We start from the raw sequence: 22,768 nt of genomic DNA, 5'->3' as shown, positions 1-22,768 counted from the left end.
TACATGATAATCCTTTATTGCTCATGGCATTCGGCATCACCCGTCAGTGGCTCAGTCTTACATCTACACCAACAATGGAACCGAATCGAGCATCACTTCATATCTTCTTCACATCAACATCTGTGGCTTTTCTGTGTAAGTAAATCTGTCATCAAACTGCAGTATTTTCTTCACTGTATTTGTGTGTGTGTTAGGATGTGTGTATTGTGGAAAGATGGACTCTTTCATCACATAATGTCAAATCCAGACCTGTTGTCCACTCTACAGTTATCACTGCTTATTCAAACACATACTGGCTATTCATACTGCATCATTCAGCATTCCTTTCTGTCTCGTAGATCCTGATAGTAAAAGTATATATATTGTAAGTTCTGGTTTTATGGCTGAAAGCTTAAGGTTTTCGCTGTTTGAACAGCTACGCAGTCATTCTTCGTCAAAACAATGAAACAACAAAAAAACAAAACCCTGCAAACCTGTAAATTAAATTTCCTGAATGCATACAGATCTTTTTTTTATTACTATTATTATTAACGGTTATATCGACATGGTAGTGAAAACACAGTCAAACTTAGGAGTTATTGCCTTAATATTTTTTGCATGATAAAGAAGAGGAGAAAAGTGGATCGGGGGTTGGGGGCACATAGTCACACAACAAACTCGACCAGACAAATGGCATGCAAGACTTAAGAAGGAGACGCTCTGAACGGGGGAGTAGAAACTTATTTTTTTTTCAAACATTATACTACATGAATGTATAACACCTTGATGTTGGCCATTGTGGGGTCGTGTAGGGGAGTTACACAATAGGTTTTACAGAGAATGTGTCACATTGTGTGCAAAACGGTTTACATAAATTTCAGACATAGTCAAACGCTAAACAGAAGCTTAGGAGCACACAACAGTAGTCTTTAAATTTTCTTTTTAAAATATGGCTTATCAAGTTATCACTTCTTTTTTTCCAAGACAGACACAGAATAATATTTCTATATAATATTTATGATTGTTCGCCCACCTTGAGGCTTGTTATGTATTCATTTATTTATGTACAAATAGAGTGAATGTGGTGGACAAAGAGATTATTTTTCTGTACTGCAAGAGAGTTCTGCAGCTATCGCAGAGGAGAGAAAAAGGAGTTTAAAACTTCTCAGACTAGAAGGATAAACCATCTAACATGTCTTTAGGCCCTCTGCTTGCTGTTAGCTTCATAAGTGTAACATCAGTCAGGCTAACATTCCCCTGGCCGTTGGCTCGGCCTAGCTTAGTCTAATGGCTGCAGTTCACAGTGTTGGTTTTGATTCATTTCCCCACCGTGAAGCTTTGATTTGTCCAAACACCACACCCGATTTTAACTTCATGTTACGTACTTGCATGTGAAAGGAAAGAAACCTGAATAAAGCCAACCATGAAACTGTAGCCTATGAACTAAGCCCAATAATGTTAGCTTTAGTCAGCTAGCTAACCTACTTCTTCAGCATGTCTTGCAGCGGACCTGGCAGGTATTTCATCACCGTGTCCATGATGCTTTCCTCTTCCTCCTCGTCGCCGCAGCCAGCCGGCACGGCCTTCTTGGGTCGAGTCAAGCTGCCCTCTGCAGCCTCCTCTGCAGCGGCTGCTGCCTCGGCCTCGGCCACCTCACGCTTCTTCAAGCCGTACTGGTGGTCAAACACAGAAACAGAACTTTAAAGTGTGACAAATGCAATCAATCAAAAGCACAAAATTTAAAGTTTCTTCCCACTGGAAACCATTTAGTTTTGTTTTGGGTTCATACAGAGTACCACAGTTCTTTGGATTATCACAACACTCACCAATAAAGCCTTTTTCCCCATATATAGTCATAGGAAAAGGAATTACTGTCAAGCATCCCATTCATCTATGCATTTCCTTCCATTTATCCAGAGTCTCTTCAGATCATTCCAGCCATCCCTCTCCCCAGAAACACTTTGCAGTCCCTCTTGTTTGATCCCAAGGCATTCCCAGGCCAGATGAGATATTTCATTCCTCCAGCAAATTCTGGGTGTACCCTAGGGTCTCCTCCCCATTGGATGTGCCTGGAAAACCTTCAAAGGTACCCAACCAGAAAGCATCCTTGATCTAACGTGAAGGAGGATCATATCTACTCCAAGCTTTCTCTGGATGTCCATGCTTCTCACTCTATCTCTAAGGTTGGGTCAGCGACCTTTATATAGTAAACTGATTTCAGCTGCTTGTATCCACAACCTCTTCTTTTCTGCAACTATCCAGACCATAGGTGAAGGTTACAATGTAGACTGAGTAGCAAATCAAGAACTTTGCCTTCCGGCTCAGCTTCTTCTTTACCATGTGAAATGATGATGATTTTATTGTGGATGCTCCTCAATGAAGAGATGACACAGGTAGATCAAGTTAAAGGTACTTTAATACAGACGAGCTCGTGATCCAGACATCATGCGGTAAATGGACAATGGACTATCACCATGACAGTCCAGTATAACAACAGCCTTACTGCTGACATTGCACCAGTCCATCTGTTCAGTCACTCATATACAAGGTGCCAACATACTTGAACTCCTTCAGACTAACAGTGATTCAAAGACCGCAACAAATTGGGAAGCAATATGAGAACTCGAGAACTCCACGAGAACAGGGAGACTGTGGCCCTTTCTGGAGTCCAGGACCAGAAAGGGAACTTGCAATTGAGCATCTGGTAGCCAAGCTTTGACCCACTAGGTTGGCCCAAAAAAGCAAAGTATGGTCACTGCCCAGTGGGCCCACCATGGCAAAGGTGAGCACCTAGGCATGCTAGGAAGGGATGGAAATGGCTCATCACCTCTCTGGCTGTAGAGCAGTAAATGTGTCCTTTTGAGACTCGCAAGCTGCCTGAACATATTTCATTTGATTGCTTTTGTAAAGCAACTTGATGATTAATTATTGCATCACTTTCATGGTTGTGGGGAGCTAACAAGAACTAAAGCAGCCGAGATTGTAAGTCTAGAGCATTCAACCATTGACTACATGAAAGATTCATGTAGTCTCCAGATGTAAAAAGAAAAACTGATGCATAAGAACCTTCTCTGTACTCTCTCTAGTGGCACACAGGGGGTGCCTCCTCTTGCTGTGAAGCTATTTTGACTGTACTGAAGTGTACGAGAAAATACTTCTAACTTGATCTGTTGACTCGGTAAATGTTTTTCTAGCAAATTTGCTGTCTCAGTCACTACTTTCAAGATATTTTAATTCAACATGATATTCATTTTGATAATTGTGGTCCCATTTTGAGGAAAAAGGACAACAAAGCAGGATATGTTTCAGGGTGGAGCTACTGTAGGACTAACGGGTTGATACTGTATCAGTGTGTCTTTGAGTTCTCCATCAGATCCACCGCTAATTTGCTATGTCAAAAGTACAAGTTTGCAATGGTCAAAGGCCACAAACCAACAGGTGGCAACAAAGTCACTATGTGAATCTTTTCTATACAGTCTTTGCTAGAAATTCTCATGCTTTGTTATTTTATAACATTTTACTCTTACATTTATAAGATGGTATTTTTGGTTGACACGTCAAATGTCATTTCCCAACAACCAGATTAAACAGCTTTGCACTATTTGCTCTGCCATCTTTGCTGTAGTATGACATGCCTAGTTACTGACTTCATTTTTCACATTATGTAGCTCAGCGGTATGAAGCTGTAGCGGAACCTGACAGAAACCCTTTGGTAACAAGCACTCTGGGAGTTGTTCTTTGTCCTCCTCAGGGAAGATTTAAGAAGTATAGAGCAGGTGAGGAGCCAGGAGGAGGAATGTTGCTGTTCGTCCCGCTGATTCACAGTATTCCCATCAGACCTGCCCCACCCACAGACTGCCTCACTGGCACTGCCTCTGCAGTGAAGTGGTAACACTGCAGAAGCTGCAGCTCTACGGCCCGATATAGAGATGGGAGCGCTGTCTGACAGTGACCTGACATTAACTGCAGGTGAGCTTAAACCACACAAAATACAAACAATGGTAATGCTGATTTAGAATGCAGAAGTTGGTTTTGGAAGAACCTGCAGAATTAGGATAAACCTGGGTGATGGCTTCATAAAACATGAATATCTGCAGCATAATCTTTATTTGTTTTATTTCTAAATCAGCTCTCTTCCTGAACCACCCGTTTCTTTCAAAAAACAAAAACAAAAGAAGGATTGATTTTAATTCATTCTGACTCATTCTTTTCATCACCTTTCCACTTCTCTAAGTTCTCTCAGCTCCTTCCTGATCAGCCACAGTTCTATTTTATACAGTGAGAAAAAGTTAAAAATAGCACAAAAGCAAACAAAATAGTGTCACAGCAGTCTATTTCAAACACAGGTCTTTTGTTAAAACAGCTTTCCTGTCATACAGATATGAAGCCTTTAGAAGGTACGGGAAGATGAATGTGTGGTCGGAGAATATTTTGCTTGACGTTTTCCTTTCTGTTCGTTTTTCTTTAGTAGCATTTATTAGGTGTCAAGCTGGTCTTAAAAATACGTCTATACTTTGTTTTGGTTGCTGTTTCACGCACAATGAGTGAGAGACTGGCTCACTGCAGCTCTTATTGTTGGGTTAAAACCAGCATATTTCACTTTGTCAGAAGGATAGAGAGAGTGTTGTCCATCATTGCCATCATACCTTATCCCTGATGCCTTGCCTCATGCTTTCCCTCTCAGCCTCCATCTTGGCATATTTGGCCTTCCTCTCCTCCTCCTGCTGCCTCAGAGCCTCCTGTCGCTCCTCCTCTTTCTTCGCTGCATCAGGATCCTCCTCCTTTTCCTCCCCACCCAGCATTTTGCCCACATCAGGAGGGCCTCCTAAGAGAGGGAGAGAGCGACAGAAAAAGAAAGATATGAGACACAATGACAGCTCCGCCAGGTCTCTCGGATTGAGATGTCAAACCATCGAATTAGTCTGTGAGACGCAGTGAAGGAAACAAGCCGAGTCAGACACATGACAAGCAGGTAAATTGAATTTCGGGGGCTGAAATAGGAAAAGATGAATTTAGAAAAAAAGGAATTTTAGAAGAAATACAGGAGAAACATTGCTGAGAACAGTGGGTTTGTGGCAACATCCAGTACTGGTTAATATAAGTGCAATGATTTTGTCATTTTTCATTCCAAAGTCAACATATATTTCATTGTTTCACACGGCAGCGTTTTTCATCAGAAACCTTACGAAACACTCGTTATTTTATACATACTTCACAAAATCAGTTCAGTAATTTGTTCATCTACTACTGATTTTGCACTGGTGTATTCACATAATCTGCAAGTAAAACTAATGCAATGCACTGTAAATTTTTTTTTTTTAGCATTTTTTTTATTATTTAACTTTCTGGAAATTTCACATTTAACATGCACTGTGTTCCGCCTTGTTTAACTGAAGTCTCTGCACACGTCAAATAACTGCTGGTCTGGTTTTATACACGAATACATCCAGCTGCTTCTTTTAGTCATGGCTATAAAGCTGCGGCTTCCTGTGTCGAAGTTAAATTTTTTGAAACACTTGATGTCTTCACTCCACATTTTTGCATCACCATTCAAACGTTTGGACACACCTACTTATTGAGGGCATTTTCTTGTTTGTTTTACTCTAACCCATGTTATAAACACATACTTCAGTGTATTATCTGTAGAGTTCCTCTATCTTTCTGCTTTAATAAGCAAAAACACTGCTAATATAGACACCATACAGTGAACAGACAATGCCCACTAAAAATAAGCAATTACACCATAAAGGGGGTTTTAATTGCACTCAAACAATTAAGCAGAACATTAACTTAGATAAAGCATTACCACTATACGAAATAAAAGTTTAATTTCCTCTGCCCACTTTAAAATATATAGTCGTTACCTCAACAAAAAACATTTTCCTTGCTCTTCTCTCTTTCCTCAGTCATATATCTTCACATTTTTTAGTGTATTAACCTTAATTCTTAATTTAGTCGGATACATTTCCATAATGAATAATATTGTCAGGCCTTCCTGTTTAATTCAGTCAGTTAAATTTGCATAGTGATATTGTAAGATCTTAACCTAGCTGTTAAAACTAAGCAGGTAAATTTGTATTTTCCATAATTTCCGAGGATTTTAATCATAATATTTAAATTACTCCGGTAAATTCATATCATAGATAACAATGTAGGATCTTAACCTAAAAATTCAAACTGCATTTAAAGCACTCTTGCTCAACGACAGTAGTAGTGATTAGACTAAAAGAACCATATTCCCTCTTAAAAAAAAAATGGCCGATGCATAGAAGATGCAAACTTCCTTTAAAGTTATTAAAACTTGATGATCTGACCTTGCTGTCTTGTTTGATTTAGGGACCAAATAGTTTTGATATCAGAAGTATGGATTACGAATCAATGCTGTTTCTACAACTTTACACACTGACAGAAAAGAGAGACTGACTGGTGGAGAGATGCTGCACCACCAGTATGGAGCAACAACAAAAGAAACAGCGAGAGATGTGAGAGAGTACAAATATGAGATTTGTCTATTACACTACAAGGCAGGAGCCCTGGGAAATGTCTTACACAAGCCTGTTTACTGCACCCGTAGAAGTTATACATCCTATAAAATAATGCGTTCTGACACCAAGGCACAAAAATGCTGAGTCTTTCAAACAGGAATTAGAGGCAACTGTGAAACCTCTCACCAAGCATCATCACTTTTTTCAAAAAAAGATAAAGACAAAAGCTTGTGGTCTAAAGGCTTTTGGCAAAGACTAGTGGTGCTAAGCAGTGAGGAGGAGGAAAAACAAAAAGGAAAATGAGAAACGGGATATGTTGAGTCAGTATATTCGTGAATACTGTGACAGGACATTACATATTAAGGAAAACAAGAATAGCATGAGGAGAGGGAGAGAGTATGTCAAAAAATTTTGAGTCCAATTAGCTGAGCTGTTCCAGATAGTAGGATTAGCCAGCAGTTTCTGTGGGACTTAGAGAGACGGGGAGAGATTGGGACGGCTGAAAAGATGAAGAGGGAGGGAAAAAATAGAGGGGAAAAGCAGGGGGAGAAGCAGTTAGAAGGAAATGAAAGGCAGAGCGAGGATAGGATGACGAGGAAATTGATGGGGAGGATGAGAGGCAGGCAGGAGGCTTCTGAGTGGAGAAAAACAAGCAACCAAGAGAGAAGAACACTGAGCAATGCTTCAGTCTGCAGCTGCCCCCGGTGCTGTTAGTATTTCCAGTCATCAGCATAATAAACACAAACGGTAGCAAAATGTGGCGAGAGACAAAAGACAAGACAGGAGCAGAGACGTGATGAACTGGGTGAGTGCAGGGGCAATGAAGGAGGAAAAGAAAACACACAGAACAGGAAGCAAAACAGTTTTTCATTATTTATACTAGTGATTTCTTCTGTTTTTGTGTGTATCTCACTCGAAGCTATGTCAGATCTTCAAAGAAAATGTAGCACAGTGCAAAGGCAACCTGAGCAACCACAAAAGATCAAGAGAAAAAATGGTCGAAACAAATATTCACCCCCTCGGTAACAAAATCACTTAAAAACGACCGAATGGTATTGATAATTGGTTTGCAGCAGCACCAGACACACCCAGGCTTTATTACTAACAGCCCTGCTCAATCTAATCACCACATGAACAGACCATTTCTGAAACATGAGGTTGACTAAAAGGTCTCACCAGCAGCCCATTATGGCAAAATCAAAAGACATGCCAGAAGAGATGAGGAAGAAAGAGATTGAATTACATCAGCCTTGCAAGAGTTGGAAAGCTATTTTTAAGCCACTCTGCAGATGCACACTGGGAGATGCTGTGCACAAATGAAGAATACCTTGAACCTTCCCAGAAATGGTTGATCTTACAAAATTCCTCCAACAGCGCCATAACAACTCTTCCAGAAAAGTCACAGATGACCTAAGAAAAGGCAAACAAACAAAAACCAAGGCAACAGAACCACAGGGCTCACCTCAATAAACATCTGTGTTTATGATTCCATCATCTGAGAGACACGGAGAGTGTTGAGGCAAAAGCTACTGTTAAGCCAGAAGGTCATCCGAATTTTACCACAACACACCTTGATGACCTACAAACATTTATGGAGATTTTTCGATGGTCTGATGAGTAGAAAGCTGAATTATTTGATGTTGACAGGGGTTCTGCTACATCTGGTGTAATTCAAACAAAGAAAAAAACATTATAGCAGGCACAGAGGTGGCAGTATCATGTTGTTTCTGCTTCAGAGTGGCTTGCTGCAATAAAAAAGCAGGTCCATTCATGTATTTCTTTGTATCTAGTTTACTTAGTCCCTCACTGTGGTGAAAACAAACTACATGCAAAAATGCAGGAAATGTAAAATTTTTGTTCTCCTAAACCCTCATGTTGCTTTCGTTTACGGTCACCAAAAACTATTGTTTCCTTGTCTGAAAAAAAGCCAAAAATTCCCCAAATTTCAGAAAATTTACAAAACCTTCAGGAAGAAAATTCCAATAATTACTTAAAAGTTTCCCTTAAAAGTTTTATTTTAAAAACAATTCTCCAAATTTGGCAAGAAAATTCGAGTAAATATTTTTTAAAAATGAGTAAAATATTTCCAAAAAAAATCCTAAAAATATCTGAAGTGATTACATATATATCAGAAAGAACATTCACAAAAAAATCAACCAAAATCCAGTGAATTGTTGTGAGCTATTCAGATTTAGCTGATGTGTAATGTTGCATGGCCAGAGGGCAATCTGACAGCCCGTACACATGTTTTTGCTTCAGGAAACTCTGCTCTCTGACAGAAAAGCAAAACAACGGTGCCTACAAAAACTTAAAATAGGTGCTCTCTGGAATCTGCAGTTCACACATTGCTGCAGTGAGGCCCCACCCAGCTCCGCCTGCGTTTAAAACAAGATGAACAAACAGATCAATCACACTAATGAGACTCTTGGATTTAATTGAAAAGGACAAAGGCCGATGAGAAAAAAAAAACTGAGGAACAACGAAAGAAAGGTAAACTGTAGTACTGCTGCATCAGCATTCGATGAGGAGTGCAGAGAAGCTGACAAAGCAATATCCACCAAACCTTGGTGCGCCATCTTTGCCCCCTACAAGTGTGTATGTATGCAAGAGAGAGGAAGAAATACAGCTAAAGTCGATATAAGCCTACCGGTAATATCTCTATATGTGTACATGTACACATAAATAATTGCTTAGATCCATTTTGGGGCTGCATGCATGACTTCTTGCACAGCCGACTGCATGTTTCAATGCACGTGCACGTCACTCTACATTGTCACTTGTTGGCTTACATGTATGTTCATCTATAGGAATGTGGACACATATTATGAATGCAAAATATCTCTGACTTTGCATCAGTGGTAACATTTACATACTGATAGCAGCTTACATCCCAGTTAAGCGTTCCTCTTGACATCTTATATGCAAATTGAATCACTCGTCAGCCTGTATCCATGCATACCTACCCTATAGATACGGTTTTATCTTAATTACATTACAAAGAAACAGGCTGCAGCAAAGTTTATTTCCTGTCAACAGAAATCAAAATTGGGCAAATTAAAAATCAGTGTTAGCAACTGAGAACTGGTATTTTGCCCGCTGATACGCCCTTCATCTCTGACTGGTCAAACAACGAGCAAACACATCCTCATTAAATTTACATGCATCAATATTCTCAGTCATGTCACAATCAGATGCATCCAGGCTTCTCAGAGCCAAGGTAAGAGCTTATCTGACACAATGCAAGCAGGATCAGCTTATGAATCCAGAACCTGAATACGTCCAACAGAATCCATGTAAACGCTGCTACTGAATCCCTGTAAGTGGAGCAATGACTCACAACAAGCTAAGCCTCGCTGTCAAATGATTCGTGGCCTAAAAAAAAGAGCCCCTCAGCACCTATTTTAACAACAATAACCCAAACCAAAACAAATTTGCTCTGGCTTCACAAAATCTTATTAGCACATTGAGATCGTCTCTGTTCAGATGTAAAGGGGATCCTGGGAGACAAAGCTCAGAGTTATATTGAGCTATTATCCCGGCTGTTGCTTTGTGAGCCATTTGCTAGAGATACGGCAATGTCCTTTTAAACCAGAGTAATTCTATTAAGCCTGCAGTCATCACATGAGCGGTGTGCTTTTTTTTTAAACATTTTTGATTGGAATGTCTTCACACTTTAGCCCTGCACGTTGTGTACAGTTGTCGTAGTTGTCGTTAAATGACGCAGAATGTCTTCTAAAAGCTTGTAATCGAAAAATGATCGGCTGGAGTTCAGTCTCCTTTTGTTGCTTCTGTACGATCCACATCACAGTAAATGAGTGAGACACATGCACTGCTGTTTAGCTGCTGCACCGCCGAATATCCCGCGCAATCACCTCTGGAATAAAATCACTCCCTCAGCAGCCAATTTCAACATTTCAAGACATTTTTCTGTGGCTTTAATTTAGGATATTTCTTCCTCGATACATGGACACTGCCTCACTGCTAGACAAAAAAAGGTGTCATTTCTCTAATCCTTTCCTTCGTGAAAGTTCTTGGCTAAGTCTTTGTTAAATCTAAAGTCTGGAGGGAAAGTGGGAGAGAAGACTAACCTTAGCTAACTCTCCCAGAGCTTGAACTTTTCACATCAGATAAACAGCGCTCGTCTCTCTTTCTTTCCAATCAAAGTTCTCAAGCAAATCCTTCGCTAAGTCCGAAGTGTGGTGGGAAAGCACACGAGCATGCTGCAGAGATCTAGGTTTGGCCTTCAGGACAGGAAACCCGGCCTCAACACAGCTTATTTATTTTAAATTGGCAGTACAGGAGAACAAAGTGTGTTCACTGTTATTTTTCTCCTCACTAATTGGTGGCAGTTATGCTTTGAGTCAACTTAAATTCCCCTCAGGTGGAGAGGCTTTGCACAGTGTATCAGACAGGACTTACAGTGAGGCTGATTTGTTTTCTTGTTGGGACGTTAAGTTCAGTAGTACAACGGTGGCCTCTTCACCTACAGTTTCAAATATACTGCTTGTGTGCATGTACTTTTATCGTTGAAAGGTCTCTGTTGGTGTGGGTTTTTTTTCAAATCCGATTTATTCCGAAGGTTTCACAGCAGTTTCAATACAGAAAAACAGCATCAGTGGCACAAATCCTGAATCTTTTCTCCATATGATGCTGATTAATATTTCTGCTTTCACTAAGCTTTTAGCATGAGTAATACGGTAATACCCAGTTACTAATAATAACTTCTATCTGGAAAAATGAAGTACTGCTTTTCTCTTTTTGTAACAATGACTCTTCCTTGCTAATTTAGTGTTGTCATTTTTTTAAGGGGAATTTCTTTGGAGAGCCATTCTCTCAGTTTTGGATTTAAATGTACTGAGAGTGAACAGCATACATTTTGCTTCTACAGAATTTGAGCAACATTATTTTACTTCTAACATGCAGAACACCTACTGTACAAGAAAACTGACCAACCAGGAAGGGGGGAAGCAATTTTGCACCTCTTTAACACTCGAAGTTCCCTCATAAAAGTTTGATATCGACCACAGCTGCTGCAAAGGAAAGTTTCTGACAAGACGTCACGAGGAAATCTCATCATCAGAGTGGCATCCAGGATCTGTGAGGGTCTTCAATTTTTTGACAGATCCTGCCGCACAGATGGTTTCCTGATTTTTTTTTTTTTCTTGTTTGTTGGCAGCAATTTGTTCCGTCTCTGTGTCACCGCCGTCAGACAAATCCTCCTATTGTTTCTTATTGTAGCCCAGGACTTGCTGACACCTCCACATTAAGCTACACTGTGTCTCACAGTGTGCTGAGAGGAGACAGCTTCTGTCGGGAAGAACTGCTGTGTCTGTGGTTTTGCCACCAGTTTAATATGCATTATCGAGCGAATAAGACAGATGTCTGTCCAGCAGCCATCAGCTCATGTCATTGCTCCAATGAGATGTACAGCATTCCTGTCTAAATGTCAGGTTTGAAGGTGTGCATGTGTTATTTATTATATATATTTGTAATTTTCAGATCATGTGTAGAAATTACTGAGAAATACCTCCAGACTGGTGTTGCAAGTGTGGAATTCTAGAAAAGTGATTATTGTAGTCATTTAGTCATTTAATGCAGGCTTTTATTACACTACCAGTAATGGGTTTCAGGGTTTCTGTTAATTGGTCCATCTGTCAAACACCAAAGGCCGATCTGAAGTGATTTTGCCACACTGTGTCTTAGTTTTCTTCCTATAGCCGAACATTATACTCAATTATCATAAAGGCTCATTATGTACAGACATGTCTCCACCGTGTGGTTTAATCCAGGCGTGTTGTTGTCTCACGTTAAACATTATACTTCTCCATTGCTGATTCTCATTCAGGGTGGGCCTGGGATCTTTCTGCATGGAGTTTCCAAGCGCAACACAGCTTCCAGCTAAAGGTGCAGTAGGTAATTTTAATCCAATACTTCTGTCAAATACTGCAAATATCTCTCAAGACCTAGGTCACTGTTGTGTGTGTGAATTGATAAACAATTGTGTTCGTACAGACCGCTAAAAGTGTAAATGGGGAGACAAACAAAGTAGCTCGGAACAATCCACACAACACAATTCTAGCTTATCCTGTTTATATTCTCACTTGCACACGTATGTCTACTTTGTCTCAATAAAGGCTACTTAGAGTTGCATAATCAAAGATCTGCATGTTGTTTTCTTGCATCAAGGAAATGAAGTGATTCACTGAAAATGTGCTGGTGGAGGAAGTGGTTCTGGTGGTTCTGGAGGCTCCTTTAATTGCAGAACGTCTTTAATGTATAAAAGAAGGTCATCAGTGCATAGTTGCAGCACAAATTGCCTCTCTTTTCTCTGAATTTCCTTTTCTCCCTCAGTCTCTCTGTCACTGACTTTGATGGCTGAATGCGTTATTTGCTGAATCCGGACGTCCTGCCACACACACACATTTTGCACTCTAGCAGACGCTCAAGGTCAGTTTTTACAATTTAATTTGATTTGCTGGAGTAACTCGCAAGAAGACTGTGGAATTGTGTGTGTGTGTGTGTGTGTGTGTGTGTGTGTGTGTGTGTGTGTGTGTGTGTGTGTGTGTGTGTGTGTGTGTGTGTGTGTGTGTGTGTGTGTGTGTGTGTGTGTGTGTGTGTGTGTGTGTGTGTGTGTGTTCTTGTACTTGCTACATGGTGAGTACCATTTTCTGCATTTAACTATCAAAGTGAGAACATTTTTACAAAGTGAGGACATTTTGGCCGGTCCTCACTTTGAAACAGCCATGTTTGAGGGTGAAGACTTGTTTTTAGAGAACAGGTATGAATTGAGGTTTGGTTAGGGTTAGGGTAAGGATTAAGTTTAGGCAATCAGTTGTGATAGTTAAGGTTAGGGTAAGGCTCTAGGAAATGCATTACGCCTATGGATGTCCTCACTAAGATAGAAGTACAAACGTGTGTGTGTCTGTGTGTGTGTCTGTGTGTGTGTCTGTGTCTGTGTGTCTGTGTGTGTGAGCATTAGGCCTCTGCACCAATCAAGAGATGAAGACCTGATTCCCTCAGCCAATCACATTAGAGTGCTGCTAAACGTGATTATCTGTCCTCTGTGGAGATGGGGTGAAGGAGGAACATCTCAAGGTGTCTCCTGTTTTCATTTCACCTCAAATAACACAGCTTTGTCACACTTAAGCGCTGAAAATGTCATCCATTACTGGGAGCTGATGTACTGATGGCCACTTTGTTAAGCCCCGCATGCTGACATAGGATCGAGAGTTTGTTGAATTAGATGAAAAGATCAATAAATAATGATTAGCAGGTTAAGGTTTTTGAGAGCACAAGTGTGGTAAAACACATGAGAGCTGTAGTAGCTCAATGACAAGAGGAGCAGAGTCCTGTGGTTTTTCTGCAAATGGCTCAAACCTCCTCGAACAGTCTTTGTTCGGGACTATTTTTAGCTCTGGATTAATACACATTTTGTGCATGAGTTAGTATTTCAAGCAGCTGTATGTGGGACTGGAAATAAAGTACAGCACCCACATTCGTTGGAATAAAGCGGTTCATTGATCTGTTTTTAAATAGTTATTGGACAGCAATGGAGCGCCACAGCACAGACACAGATTACACTATATCAAGCTTTGGCCACACAGACAATTCGTATTAGTAGAAATGGTGATTGTGGTTTTTTAATTGGCTTTGTTGACATTCTTTGATTCTCTAATTTCTTGACAAGCTGCTTTCACAGCTTCACTGTCATGACAAAATACCAAAAAATGGTTGTTGCAAGCAAATATTTCTTATATCATTGTGCAAAATGACATATATTTATATATAACACACACACACACACACACACACACACACACACACACACACACACACACACATATATATATATATAATGTGAAAATTGAAATGTACTATTGTTAGCATACGCAGAAGAATTCCAATTTGAATGTTTCCTTTTTACTGCTGTCATAAGCTATTTGAAGTATGCTTAGCACATTAAGCTGTAATGAATGTCATAAAATGTTGATTTGCATTTTCATTTACACGCCTGACAATAAGTCGTGTAAGAAAAAGCACCACAGGAACACAGGAAAATAAAGCTCATCATCCAATTGGCTGATTTGTTTTGATTTATCAGTTGTAAAAAGATATTAACAGGCATCATCTCACACCAATTACCGATGAAGTTGTCGTGTCAGCCTTTCCCGGTTAATTTAAAGTACATTTCCTTCAGATATTAGAAAGGTGCCAACTTCCTATTTGTTTAAAAAAAAATCCATCTAACAGTTCTCCTCCCAGCTGGACATATTGTTACATAAATGTAAAATTCAGTGGAAAGACAAGAGGAGATTTCTCTGGGGACATATTATTTCTGTGATTATACTTGTTTCAAAATTGCCACTTAACATTAATGTATTGATGCTTATTGCGTGATTATGCAAAAACCAATCAGACATAACATTAAGGTTAAATGTGTCTTCATTTGGTGGGTAAATGTTAACCACTGACTTCCTGGCTGCACCGCTGACATTTTTGCTGATACTGTCACGATGTGGCTGCTGCCGCCTGAGGCCTCCAGGGTGTGATTGAGCTCCAGGCCTCGGAACTGAATGACTGGCTCACTTAACGGCCCGCTATTCTGTCAAACCAACCGAACGTGTTCGGAGTAGCAAAGTGCCGAGTCAGCACCGAGGCACTCAGGAGCCAGAAGCATTTATTTAGGCATGAATTTAAAGTTGGGTGTTAAAAGCTGTGTGCGCGGTGATTACGTGGCTCCCAAAAAACAACAACGCAGCTCTGTTGATTAATAATAATGTCTAACTGCCGAATGAAGCACAAATTAATCAATTTTGTTCCCTGGGGAAACATTTCGGGAACCTGTGGACTCATAAACTGTAGAACAGGGAGCTCAAAGTAATGTATATGTTAGAACTGCTTCATCTAAAAGTTAAGTTCAATATTAGTTTAGGTTTAATGGAAGTACTTTTCTCAGCAGTATTCAGTCTGGATCTCTGTTATGTGGGATGGGTTTATTTATAGGGTTTATTACAAAAGACGTCATACAGACCAGTCAGCCACATTAAAACCATGGACGGGTTAAGTGAAGAACTTTGATCATCTCATTACAATGCAATATTCTGCTGGGGCTAATTTTGTCCTGGCATTCATGTGGATGTGGACACGTAGCACCCGGCTAAACACTGTTGAAAAGCAAACACACCTTGCCATGGCAACAGTACTCCACAATGCCAGCACACAATGCAAATTGGCCCTGAAACAGCTCGAGGAATACAACAAAGAGCCCCAGCTTCCAAACTCCCCTGATCCCAACCGACTGCATCCATGGGCTAAGCCAAAACAAGCCAGATTCAAGGAATCACCACCAAAATACCTGCTAATGACATCCTGGTACCTTACACCACGGGACACCCACTGAGGTCAAGTGTCCATGCCCCAAGGATGTACCTACAGTTGTGACGGGATAAAAATGTCCTTTTGGGTTAACTGTGGTGTGTTACGGCATTGGGCCGTTGCACTCCATTTCCCCTTCAGTGGGATTAACCTCTTCAGGTCTCTGTATGTAAATTTTTATATGCCAGTCTTTGCAGCTGATTGATAGCCTGTTTCCTATCCTGCCTCCTCCCTCTGCTTGCCTAATTGAACCATCACTGCAGCATGCTCCAGTCAAGCCACATCCATCTGTACACCTGTTTGTCTCTCAGTACAGAGAATTGTGAATTTAAGACACTAGGTTCAAAACCAGACAGGGCAAGAGCAAGGGCTCTTGTTAGCATAAAAGCCATTTCAACTTTGTAAAAACAAGACATGTTAGACTTGTAGACTTGTTTGCACTTTTGTTCTGGATAGAGTAGCTGTAGTAGGTCCAATTTGGATTTTGAGGCTTTCATTTTGTTAAAAGAGAACATCTAAGTATTTTAACTTCTGGTAGCAGTCCTCCTTTTCTTATATTATTTTCTTTTACTTGAGGAGCGTCCTCCACCCTTAGTTCCTCATTTTTTATGATCTGTAATATTTACATACGTTCAATTAAAAAAAAAACAATATCAAGTGTGGTTAAACGGCAGCTATCTGACTGTTCTTCGTTGCTTTCGTTTCCCCCTAGTCAGCTGGGCTGTAACATATGTGCATATATTATATATGTTGACAGAAAGCATAAGCAGTTCTTTCATCGACACAATTTTGCACCTCAGATTGCTTTCGAATCATTTCTGACATGTGATAGGAGAAGTTCATTAAGTCACTTCTAAGGAAGAAACTTAATTGCACGGCATAAACCATCCAAGTAAAAACACCAAACAAGCTCTTTCATGGTCTCCAAACAGCAAAGTAGAAGCACTCTGCAGCCTGCACACACAAACAGCGCTAAAGCCATGTGGCTTTTTTTGGACCAAAGGGCTTTTGTGATGGTTTTGCAATGGCTGTGACGGGATTCTGTCTGGGCATCACATGACCTGCAGTTTCAACGGTGGCTATTGCAGCAAATTGCCAGACAGCCCAGCACTATCCAAGCTTCGGGTTTTAGCCCTGCTGAATCATCACAGTTAAACATTGCTCTGTTTTCTTCCAAGTATCTGTAACCAAAGAAGCCTTAGAGGATTACTTAATGCACTGGCAGCATCCTCTCTTTCACGAAGACTCTCATCCACACACTCATCGTCTAACATACTCAGCAGAACACTCCGTGACAGGACAGCAAATCCACATCCAAACAGGAGAGAAATAATCACAGGATGGGAAAGAGCAGTGTTATAACAAGCTGTAAGATCTGACCTCTGATAGTTTCAGAGTGAGGATGGAAAAAATGGAGCTTGGTGGATTATATTTCTAATCACTGAGGAGAAGGTTGTATAAATTATTTCATTAGGGCTGTCAGAGGATGTGAAGACTAAAGGTGTAGGAACAGCCCAAAACCAGGATGGATCAGCATGGATATCAGACACTCGTATGTCTCTATAGGCAGACAGCAGCATTTTTATATTATATTCATCAAAATGTTTATAAAGTTCCCATCATTATCCGGGGCTTGTTCACACCAATTGAGATAATGTGCTAAATTAGCATTTTCCTCTACATTCAGGCTTCTCGGTTACACACAAAGGTGATTTAGGTCACTCAAAAGGAAATGTCTTCAAAAACGTCCTTCAGAGCAGATTTTTACGTTATGTAAAGCTGAGTTTGAAAAATTATCATATCACACCTCCATTTGTGCATGTTCATTGCTGCTTTGTGTCACGAGCATCCACCTGAAACAGCAATAATGCCAGATATTCTGTATATAACAGTTTATTTGCATTGGGTTAGCACTTAGTTTTAATGCAGAAGGCTCAGAGTCTGCATCCACATCTGCAGTTTAAAGTCCTCAGAAATTACAAAAGGACAGCATTCTTTAGTTTTTCACTCATTGTTGATGTTGTGCATGGAGAATTTTTGCAAACAATTTTAGGACAAAAAAGTGTGTTAAAAAACACTTTAACATTATATAATTCGCACTTAACAAAAATTAAAGCTGTGGCAGATGAGAATAATTAGTAATTTGTTTTGCAAATTCTTGGTGACAAACTACAGTATTGAACACAATGACCTCTTGACCTGTTGATGGAGAATAATGAAACGTCAGGGGATCAGAAAAAAGCAGAACATGACGGGAACATGAAGTCTGCACCAAATGTTTATGGCAATCTGTCCTGTAGTTGAGATATTTTACATGAAACCCAAATAAAGTCAACATTATTGCAGTTTTGGAGGCAACTTTGAGGATCAAGACACTCAACAACAGCAGAAATCATCCTCTGGAGACCATGAACATCTGCACTCAGTGTCCATGTCCAAGTCAATCCAAATGCTTCAGGCCACTCACTGACCAACATTACCAACTCACGAGGTAATAAAAGCAGCTAACAAATTAGAAGCTGGAGACCATATGCTTTTTTATTTTATTTTTTATTTTTTTACTTTATTTAGCATATTTGACAGTGAAGTCTAACTGAATTTGTGGAACGGGACAGGGAAATTAGGGAAGCATGTCATTCTTGGCCACTGACAACGCAGCATAATGGGTTAAATAATATTTCAGTAATGTTGACTTATTCACTGAGGGGCTCTGGGCTTCAGGTCAATGGCTTAGCTGATTAATTATCTGACTAACTGGTTTGTGTCATTATCTGATTATCTTTCCCCAACAGGGAGCCTTAAAGTGCGCTGTCAGTATTTTTGCTGACATTTCTGTGGAAAGAGGTCACTGTGTTTCAGTCAGTGAACATGGACCAGAACCACAGGATTCCTTTACAAAACGCACACAGACACTGAGAGCAAAATGATCACCCCGAGGGCCATCAGCATTGATTGCTAGAGTCACATGCATCCTCACTCACTTGTCTTATCAAAAATCCATCTTCGAACACAGGCCTTTCATAATTTATCATGTCTGTGGATGCACTTTACATACACGCACTCACTTCTTTACCATATCTATAAAGCATCTCTCCGGCACAAGCAGAACAAACACCCACACTGCCAAATTTATTCCCAAAGTCTTCAGACAGAGTGCAGCCAAACTTATGCGGAGTAAAATCAGCATCCGAAGCAATGCAGCTGATTTAAGAATTCATAGCGCAGACTCGGGCTATGCAGAACAAGGCAGCGCTTGCACCCTCTGCATCCCAATGAGGAGCCGGGACCGTGCTTCAACTCCACATCCCGACTGTAACTGTCCAACACCTCTGTAACCTGGACAACAGCGAAAAACTCAGCATCACGCACCACTGACCCGTATGTGTGTAACTGCAGCATTATAGCTGCCGGTGCCACTTTAATGCCTTTAGCCCTGAAGCTACGGCTGACAAAGAGGATGAATTACAGAGCCATAATGAGGACTAATTAGGGGGCAAATAATAGCTAAGATAATATTCTAAAGGATAATACCTGAAGGCTTTAAAGGACAAAAGTCTTGTGGAAAAAAAAATGTTCGTCATAGCTCTTGGCAAAAACAGCCCTCCTCTATCTCTCTTGCTTGAAAAAGGTAACTCACGCATTAAGCTCAAGCTACAATAAGGCTGCTGCTGTCCTGAGAAGGTGACATTCTGGAAATAGAAAGGTTTTTTGACACTATTTTAGGACTAGACCTACTCCTGCTACTGTCCTATTTCATCTGCAGCAGTCCTAACCTTATTTGGCCACAATGTTGTAGTTAAAAAAAAAAGCAGGAATGTGGATCAGTAAAGTATGAACAATATCAAGGACTTTAGCCACAAGACAATGTCATTTTTTCACAAGATATTCCCTGAGAGATCTTTAAAAGATGCCCTGCAGGAGGACAGAGCGACAAAATGTTCAGCTGAAGTCAGTGATTTGGTGCAGGATGGATTATTGCAGCCCCAGTGTCTCCCAATAAACTACCCGGTCAGTGCTGGTACAGTGCTGCCGCTACTGCTGCCGAACATCCCCTTTAAATCCTGTACACTGCAGTGCTGTTAAATCAACCTCACGCCAGGCAGACTACTCACCTCCCAGCGCAGCTTTCATTACAAAATTCATGATGAAGCAGTTCTCTGTTCTCTTCCCTCAGTGGTCACGATATCAGGGGAAGACCTGCAGCCAGAGGGGGACAGAATATACAAGCTGTGACTGCATTAGTACTACTGTCGGGACACACGGCTTCACTACAGGGTGGAAGAGGCAGGACTTTGATGGGATGGGGGAGGAAGATGATGATGAGGCTTGATGTGGACAGCATTCAGATGGAGGTCTTTGTGTTGGCGAGGATGCACCAAAACCACTTTGCAGCAATTTTCATAAACATTTGATTGATTTAATTATACTTTGTGACTCCTATATATTCACAAAAACAGCCCAGAAGTGAGATTAACTGTATGAGGGCAAAAAAAATGACAGCTAAACTGGGTTGAGATATCTTTACATTAGTACCACGCAGTGTCCTGAGGTTGGCTGAGGCACCTGCGCCCTGGATTTTACAACCACACTCCATCTTGTGTGGATTTCTGCTGATGCTGCCCGTCTCGCCTGCGATGTGTCCCCATGGAAATGACTCCCGGAATCAGAAAAACAGGCGAACAAAGAAGGGTCAAAGATGAGCAAGTGGTGTGGGTCAGTGCACGGGCCTGAGGGAGCATCAGGAAAAGACAGGGATTTTTTTTTTTAAAGAAGCTTTGAGTGCATCTGATTGTCATTTGGGAGTTTATTCTCGAAGCTGTGGCATTTTACTGCTAATGCTGTCACAACATGAGCCGTATATTGGGCATTTACAGTGACTCAGGACTAATCAGCATTAGATTATTATCTGGAAAAAGCATTGTTTCTCTAATAAAGTGCTGGAACTTAGTGTTGGACAGACTTTTATGTTTTTCGGTTAATTCTGAAAAGATCATTAGAATACAAATATCCCAATAATATTTCCATTAGATTCACAGGCCTGCTTTATTGTGACCTTACTGCACTTTCTGTTGTTTTTTTTTTCTTCTTGCCATCATTTAACCACCTCACAGCCTCACATGCAGTTCTGCTGCATCTTACAACATCTCCCCCTGTCGACAATGCAGTGCAGCTCTACAAGGGGGAGAGAGAGAAAAAACCTTCCAGGAAACTTGCGGCACTCATTATTACATCGCTGCTTCATTTCCATTCGCACAAAGTCGAATCTGCACCAGCGGATTCCTCTTCTTCCTCCTCATCCGCAGCAGCAGCAGCAGCAGCAGAGGCAGCACCTCCGGTTTCTCCTCACATGAACCCTCACAGCGGTGCGGTGCAGCATTTCGCCACAATTACAGTAGCGTACAGTATGTACGGAGTATTACATTATTACACCTACACGCTGAAATACCGCTTGCATGAGCTCACGCACACGGATTCGGTTTTGTTTCCTTTTCTTTCTTTCTTTTTTTTTTAACGCGCATCAGCATCTTTTACCAAGTGCATCCTCAGCATCCCGTCCCGTACAGTACAGTACAAAGCTGCATATGCCTTATCGCTGCCTATTCGCACATCGTTTACCTTGTTTTGATCCTCGTCCTGCACACAAAACCCCCACAAAAGCCTCGTCGCAGTGGTAAAAAAAACCCACCCGTCTTCTATTCTCCTTCAGCGAAAAGAAACAAAACACAAGTTGTGCGTCTTGAAGGAGGGATCGTGCGTTCCTCTGCGTCTCTCTCTCTCCACCTCTCTCTCGCTCTCTCTCTCTCTCAGTTTGCAGACATGCCGGTTGTGTCAGAGCTGCAGCGGCGGAGGAAGAGAGCCTATTCCTGCAGGACGAGGGGAGCGAGCATGCAGAGAGAGGAGAGAAGGGAAGGAAGGGGAGGGGATGCACATGAATGTTAGACCGCCTGAGGCAAGGGTCTGTTCAGTTTCCAAACTTCATCTTCAACACTTGGTGCGAAAACACAGGTGCATGCAGGGGGGAAAAAAATCAAATCAGCATTTTGGTAAGCATTGCCTTAATATCCTCACAAATTCTACTTCAACATGTTTGATTTTGTTATTCCCTGAAAGAGAAATTTTCCATAGAATCAGTTTTGTTGCACTAAAGTCATAAAAAGAAACCATAAACTAGTGAATAAAGACTGGCAAACCCAAATCAACAGCTCTGGTTGGACCAGTCTGATGATTCTTCAAACCCTTCAGGGAGAGCAGGACAGCATGCACCTGTTCATTTTCTGTGATGGAATCTTTGTAAGCCATGTCTTTTTCATCACAAAATCAACCATACATTTAATGTTTTTAATTTATATATTATCAGTGTTCTGAAAACATGACAAAATCTGCTGTGACAAAAACACACATAAAGCACCTTGAATCATCAATTTTGGTGACGTAGAAGGTTGTGTTTGTCCATTTTTCTGTAGTGGCATGACCTCACACCTTCTCGTTAGCGATTATGATTGACTACAGCTGCTGATTTCTCTGAGCCAGTTTAAACAGAGTCCACAAACACCACATTTAGAAAGTCTGAGGAACTCTGCATAGAAGTGAAATCATTGACTTGAACAAATCAGAAAAATCACCTGGGGCCATTTTAAAGCAGCTACTGATCCCAAAATCATCTGAGCCAACAACTGTTTGAAAGTGTAAGGCGCATGGTACAGCTGTGTCACTGCCACAATCAACAAAACACAAACTACCAGCTGTTACTGGGAGACAGTTGGTCAGGATGATCAAGAGTCAACCAAGACTGTCTCCAATTTTAAACCCCATGCAGTGGATTTATCTGCATTTGTTGTAATTTCCTGCAGCTGGACACAGTGTTGATAAAACTGGGTGACAGAGGCTGAATCAGAACAATTAAATAATGAACACTAGAAAAGCACTCA

General features: G+C 40.8%; 1 protein-coding gene across 1 annotated transcript; it reads right to left on the bottom strand.

Moving 5' to 3' along the window:
- Positions 1-21,723, bottom strand: cplx2a (complexin 2a). Its single transcript, XM_022209262.2, has 4 exons — positions 21,456-21,723; positions 19,952-20,036; positions 4,626-4,804; positions 1-1,652 (listed from the first exon to the last, which is right to left on the bottom strand). Exons 2-4 carry the CDS (start codon positions 19,980-19,982, stop codon positions 1,461-1,463), a joined length of 402 nt encoding a protein of 133 aa, XP_022064954.1. The 5' UTR covers positions 19,983-20,036; positions 21,456-21,723; the 3' UTR covers positions 1-1,460.
- Between the last annotated feature and the right edge of the window lie 1,045 nt (positions 21,724-22,768).

This window comes from Acanthochromis polyacanthus, chromosome 3 (assembly GCF_021347895.1).
Source record: "Acanthochromis polyacanthus isolate Apoly-LR-REF ecotype Palm Island chromosome 3, KAUST_Apoly_ChrSc, whole genome shotgun sequence".
Classification (NCBI taxonomy): domain Eukaryota; kingdom Metazoa; phylum Chordata; class Actinopteri; family Pomacentridae; genus Acanthochromis; species Acanthochromis polyacanthus.
The sequence above is the reverse complement of the archived record's forward strand: the minus strand, read 5'-3'. Positions and strand labels throughout refer to the sequence as shown.